General features: G+C 66.0%; 2 protein-coding genes across 2 annotated transcripts in view; both read right to left on the bottom strand.

The window, feature by feature from the left end:
- Window positions 1–1094: 1094 nt before the first annotated feature.
- MNEG_10946 (hypothetical protein) lies at window positions 1095–2844 on the bottom strand (the record flags this gene model as incomplete). Its single annotated transcript, XM_014040583.1, has 4 exons — window positions 1095–1306; window positions 1615–1698; window positions 2005–2401; window positions 2683–2844. The coding sequence occupies 4 exons, from the start codon at window positions 2842–2844 to the stop codon at window positions 1095–1097; spliced, it is 855 nt and encodes a 284-aa protein (XP_013896037.1).
- Window positions 2845–5043: 2199 nt separating this feature from the next.
- Window positions 5044–6068, bottom strand: part of MNEG_10945 (hypothetical protein) — a gene marked incomplete at both ends in the record, with an annotated part of 4944 nt that continues 3919 nt past the window's right edge. The window contains one exon of the mRNA XM_014040582.1: window positions 5044–6041. Coding sequence (XP_013896036.1) covers window positions 5044–6041 — 998 coding nt within the window. The remainder of the gene's footprint in view (window positions 6042–6068) is intronic.

Here is a 6068-nt window from a genome sequence, read left to right as displayed (position 1 = left end):
GGCCGCGCCGGCGCGGCCAGGGGTTGCGGCGGCGGCGGTCGATGACGACGACGATTTCTGGGAGGAGGATGGCGAGGGGGTAGGCCATGACGGCCGTGACGGCGGCCACACCACTGCCGCCCGCGCCGCCGCTGGCCCTGCGGCATACCATGGGGATGATCCGGACGATTGGGACGACTGACGAGGTTGCTGCCGCTGCGAGCGGCGGGCGGGCGCCCCTGGTTTGCGCCGAGAGGCGCGCGCCGCTGAGCCCGGCCGGCTTGCGTGCGGGCGGTGTGCTCGGTGTGCCGATGGTGCAGTCGAGCCCGGCTGTGGCACGGAGCGGGGCGAAAGGCGTGTACAGACAGGCTAATTGCGCGGGCAGAGATAGCGCAGGGCTCACGCGAATGGGTCTGACATGCCCGCCGCCAGCTGCCAACTTGGCCCCTTGCATTTTGTCTGTTTACGTGTACTGTATTACTAATGGTCGCATCCGCCATGAACACCGTTTTGCAAAGACAGCGAGACAAGGTGTCGCCTGAGCGACCTGTTTCTGGCCGCACAAGTCTGGCCTTCCCGCTGCGCACGCGGTCCAGGGTGGCCCCTTGGCTTGAGTCAATGTCACTTTCCACCCGGCTGACGCAGCAAGGTCGTGTAAGTTACTGTGATTGCACTGCAAACATGACGTCGCTTTTGCTTGCAATCTCAAGGGAATCTTTGGGCACAGTTGGCAGGGAAGCGAGGATGTGGCGCCAGTCTCTTGGCCGCCGAAAGCGCAGCGGCATTGCGGTGTATGTCAGCTCACATTGATCCAGCGCAGGGTGCACCAATACTATGGCAGCAGATTATGAGTTGGGGTTGCAGGTTGATAATCAGGCCTCAAACACAACAGAGCATTGTTTTCAAGTACTAAGAAGTTTGGAATCACAGAGCATGAATGCAGGCTTCGGAGAATCCTGGATTAACAGAGACTGGGGTGCAAACACTGGTGATAAATGCACACTAATGCAGGTGCCGTGCACGTCAGATCCAGCATGCTGGAATTGAGCCCTGGCGTCAACCCACAACCGCCGTCCAGTCAGACTTTTGCAGGCACTAACGGTCCTTCACGCCCCTCAGCTCGCCGCCGCCGCCGCCTCTGCCGCGGCAGCGGGCGGCGCCTCCCAGGCCGCCACCTTGTACACGAACACCTCGGTGAGCACGCGCCCCTCCGCGCTGATGAACGCGCCGCCCGGCGCCGCGCGCGCGGCGGCGGCGGCGGCCTGGTAGTGCGAGAGTTCCACCGGGAAATCGTAGTTCGAAATGTGCGCCCACAGCAGGTCCTTACCTGGACGGGTTGGGGTAACGAGGGGAGCCATCCGGTGGGGTGATCCAATAGGGAAGGCGCTGCCGCTGGAATTTGTATTTGAGAGGGTAGCCATTAAGAGCGGGCTGGGCAGCCGGCTGGCGCAGGGGCCCTCACCGGCGGCCGCGCGTCGCGCCCGGTTTCCCTCCGCCCGGCGTGGTGCAGAAGCACCCGGCACGGTGGGCCGCGCAAACAAACGCGGGGCGCCCAACACCACCCCACTGACAGCAAAGGGTGCCCCGCGCTGCGCCCTGCTCGTTCTGCGCCCTCGGCTGTCACCCGCCCCGCACCTGCTTTGTCCTGCCCCTGCCATCCACCGTTGACCTCGTAAACATCAGCATGGTACTGCCTCATGAACTCATCCCGGCTCCAGCCTAGGAATTATCACATTACGGATTTGCAGGGCGTTGGTAAGTCGAGCAGGGCAAAAGCAGCAGCGGGAGTGAAGTGGTAGGGGAGTGCTGACTGTGCGATGACGGGCAAGAGCTTGCCTGTGATGCTAGGGGAAGGTTGGTACTGGAGCTCAACCCTGCTAGGCTGCCTTCTTCATGCACGCATGGCTTCACAATGATGGATGCCCTCTCCCAAAACTCTCGCAGAGGGCCATGCAGGCGGCCGGACAGCGCACCAGCCCCTCGCGACAGGCGCTGTGCTCTGCGCAGCCCCGCGCCGCGCCTCACCCGGCAGCAGGAAGATGTCGCAGATGACGAACGCGCCGCCGGGCGCCAGCACGCGCCCGACCGCCTCCACCGCGCGCGCCTTCTCGGCCTCGCTCAGGTGGTGCAGCGACAGCGACGCGAGCACCACGTCGAAACGCTCCCCTCTTTCAGCCGCCGCCGCCAGCCCCTCCAGCATGCCACCCTCCCTCAGGTCGATTTCCGCCGCCCCTGCCGCGCCGCCACCGCCGCCGCCGAGCGCGGCGGCCATGTTGGTGCGGCAGAGCGCCAGCGCGGGGGCGGACGCGTCGATGCCGGTATATGATGTGATGCGGTCGCGCAGGGAGGGCGTGCCGGCGATGATGGACGCGAGGCAGCCGGCGTCCCCACAGCCGAGGTCCAGGATCGACAGCTTGTCGCCCTGCGGCGAGGGGGTCGCGGGGGAGGGGGTCAGCAGGGGACGCCGGTGACGTCACACGGAGTCATCGAGCGGGGACTCCGGAGTCGCGGGGGGCCTGGCGTCTGGCAGCGATCGAAGCGGGGCGGTGGCAGGCAGACATGCCGCGAGGGCCGCACAAACATGCGGCGTGGGGGCGGTGCATCCGGCGCGCTTTCGCAGACACATGCGCGTGCACGCATGCGTGCACGCTACGCATGCAAGCACGCACACAGGCGCATGGCACTGCCACCCAATGCCCTCACCGGGCGGCCTTCCAGGTAGTCTCTGATGGCGCCAAACAGCTGCTTGTGGTGGACGCTGTCGTGGGCCACGACGGTCTGGTAGACCTCCCAGCTCCGCTTGAATATGTCGACGCTGTGTGCGTCCTGGCGGGGACGCAGGGGTGCGCGAGGCGTGGCGCGCATACCGATGAGTCGACGGACGACTCGGGCAGCTTCATAACTGGCACAGTGGGTCCAGCGGGGGCCTGGGCTTGCGCTCCAAGGATGCTGCAACTTGGGGGAGTTGTGTGCTGGCGGCATGAGCTCGTGTTGTGCATTCTCGTGTGTGTATGTGTGTGTTTGTGTGTGTGTGTGTGTGTGTGTGTGTGTGTGTGTGTGTGTGTGTTGTGTGTGTCGTCGTCGCCCACTTGCTGCTCTGAGAGCGTCACCGAGCGGCGATCTTGGCTGGTATCGTTGCAAGCCATCGCAGAAGACCGAGAGCTGCACACTGGTTTGACCCTGTGGGAGTGTTCGGGGGTTGGGACGCGAGGTTGCTTTATGGGAGTGACACATGGGAGCTGTGAGCTTCCTCCTAGAACAGGGGTGTGTTGGAGGGAGTGCTGGGAACCCGGCACGGCGGTATCGCCGTTGCCAGCATCGCCCGAAGACCCAGGCAAAATGAGGGGCACTGTAGCGGCGGCGGATCATCAACTTTTCAGGCAACACGTGTTCAAGCCTCGCGGGTAGACTAGTCAAGGAACGAGTCAGAGCGATTCCCAACCCTTTGGTTCATGCAGCCATGGTGGTCGATCAACTCACGAGGAAAGTCGGTGACTCGTTGCCCTGCTTCGCGAGGATCTGAGGGCGCTGCGCTGTGTGAGCAACATGAATGGGTGACTGGGATTGAATAGGCCCCGTTCTTGGGACGGCAGCCTGTAGGTAAGCATAAATGCAACAAGCAGAGAGTGAGAGGTAAGGTCACACTTTGCAGCGCTCCCAGTAAACTGGACATGGGAGCTCTGGAAGACGCTGCCCCATCCGTCATATCATACTGTGCACAGGTTGCATCACAGGACCGCACTGACAGCACCTGCCACATGCTGCCGCAAGCAATGCCAGTGGCACTGCCGGGCACCACCCTCTGCGTTTAGTAATCTCCACTAGCTTTCCCACTGCCATGCGGTGGCCACTCGTGCAGAACTTGATCAGTCTGAACCCATAATATGTTATTTTCTCGCATATACTTACCAGCTTCGTAATGAATTGTGACTCAGTGCGTCTCCCACCTTGAGGATCATGCACAAGAAGCGCTTGAAACACTGATGCCCGCTCTCTTTGCCCCGTCGCATGTCCGTGCCCCCTTCGTTGACCAAAGTTTACTCCCGTAAGACTGCCTTTGCAACACGCAAGCAAGCAGGGCAGCTGAGACCGCAGCAGCACACACGGCTCTCAAGCGTCCGCGCCCACGCCCCGTGCTGCATTCACGAGCCCACCCATCCAAGCCACCAGCCCCCCTCGCCACCCCCTGCCCGGCACGCGGCGTGCAGCTGCGGGCAAGCGCTCCCAAGAAACGATGCCGCGTCATTGGGCCGCGCTGCCGCGCAAAACTCGGCCCTGCAGGCCCGAAGCTGCTTCATGGCCGGCAGCCTGGGGTAAGGCTGTGGCGCGCTCCGCCTCCCAGTTCGCACCCAGCACCGAATGCAGCCTAGAGCTCAGCAGGCTGCCGTCACCCTGGCTTTCCGTGGCCTATGACGATGCCGCACTGCAGCTTCAGCGATGCCAGCTCACTGAGCTGGCAGCGCTCAGCGCCGCGCCGCCCGCCGCGCTGCCGCCGGCGCCACAGCGGGCTCTGCTGGGCGCAGCCGCCGCGCGGCGGCTGCGCCCGTCGGGTCACCAGCCACATGGCCTGTGCGGCGGCAGCGCAGACGCTGCGAAACACCGCTGCTCGGCAGCAGCTGATGGGCTGAAGCGGCTCTCGTGCCTTTGCAGGCGCCGCCCTGCACGCCCCACCCTGCCCGCGCCACAGCCACAGCCGGCCCCCCCCTGCACGCGGCTGCGAGTACAGCACGCCTGGACTGATGAGGGGATCAGCCCTGGCCAGCGAACCGATGAAGGTTTCCAGTTACAGTCTCGCAAGGAATGCGGATGCAATGCGGATGCAATGCGGCGCCCGGCACCGTAGGACGATGCACGCAAGCTGCGAGGGAAAGGCCGCGAGAAGCCGCTGAGCAAGCGGCCGAATATAACGGGCTGTACTGGAGATGCAGAACGCTCATGCGCCCATGCAACCTAAGGTTGCGTCTGTCAAAAATCATGATGGACCGGGCTACAAGGTGAACAGCGCCGCGTTCGGCTGAGAAAGGAGGGGAGCGCGGTGCTCAGTGACGCGCGCAGCTTGTGCCGTCAGCCGCCGCGCCGCTTGGCCTTGAGGCGCTTGCGCCCAGCGCCGCCCTGATCCGCGGGTGCCGCGCCCAGCCCCATGGTGAAGCCGCCGGCGGCCGGCGCGGGCGCCCCAAACTGGCCGGGCTGCGGCGCGCCGAACGCCGGCGCCGGCGCGCCGAACGCCGGGGGCTGCTGTTGCTGCGGCTGCTGCTGCTGGGCGCCAAAGGGCGCGCCAAATGCGGGCTGCTGCTGCTGCGGCTGCGCGCCGAAAGCGAAGCCACCGGGCGCACCGGGCGCCTGCTGCTGGGCGCCGAAACCGAACGCAGGCGGTGCCTGCTGCTGCTGCTGCGGCTGCTGCTGGGGCTGCTGCTGGCCGCCAAACGCAAACATACCTTGAGGCTGGGCCTGCTGCGGCGCACCAAACGGGTTTGGCTGCTGCTGCTGCTGCTGCTGCGCAGCCTGCTGGCCAAAAGTGAATGGCCCTGTCGGCTGCTGCTGCTGCTGCGGTGCAGCACCAAACGCAAACGCAGCTGGGGCCGCGGCCTGCTGCTGCTGCTGCTGCTGCTGCTGCTGCTGCTGTGATGGCGCCGCAGTGCCGAAGCCCCCAGCCGCTCCGAACGCGGGCGCCGCCGCGCCGCCAAACGACGAAAACCCCGCTGACGCCGCCGCGGGCGCCGCGGCGGCCGCCCCAAAGGTGAATGCGGGTGATGGCGAGGGCGCCGAGGCTGCCGCTGCCGCCGCCGGCGGCGCGCCGAATGCGGGCGCGCCCGCCGCGGGGGCAGGGGCCGCGCCGAATTGAAATCCGAAGCCCCCTGCCGCGGCTGGCGCGGGCACAGGCCCGCCAAACAGGCCGCTGCCACTGTCGGCGGGGCTGGGCCCGGAGGGAGATGCGGCGGCGGCAGGCGGGGGCGCGGCGGCGGCGCCAAAGGCGAAGGCGGGTGCGGGGCTGGCGGCGGCGGCGGAGGTCGTCGCGGCGGGGGCGCCGAAGGTGAAGGGTTGGGTTGGTGGGGCAGAGGTCCCTGCAGGGGGTGCCCCGAACAGGGAGG

The sequence above is a fragment of the Monoraphidium neglectum genome, assembly GCF_000611645.1.
Source record: "Monoraphidium neglectum strain SAG 48.87 unplaced genomic scaffold scaffold02524, whole genome shotgun sequence".
Taxonomy (NCBI): Eukaryota; Viridiplantae; Chlorophyta; class Chlorophyceae; order Sphaeropleales; family Selenastraceae; genus Monoraphidium; species Monoraphidium neglectum.
The sequence above is the reverse complement of the archived record's forward strand: the minus strand, read 5'-3'. Positions and strand labels throughout refer to the sequence as shown.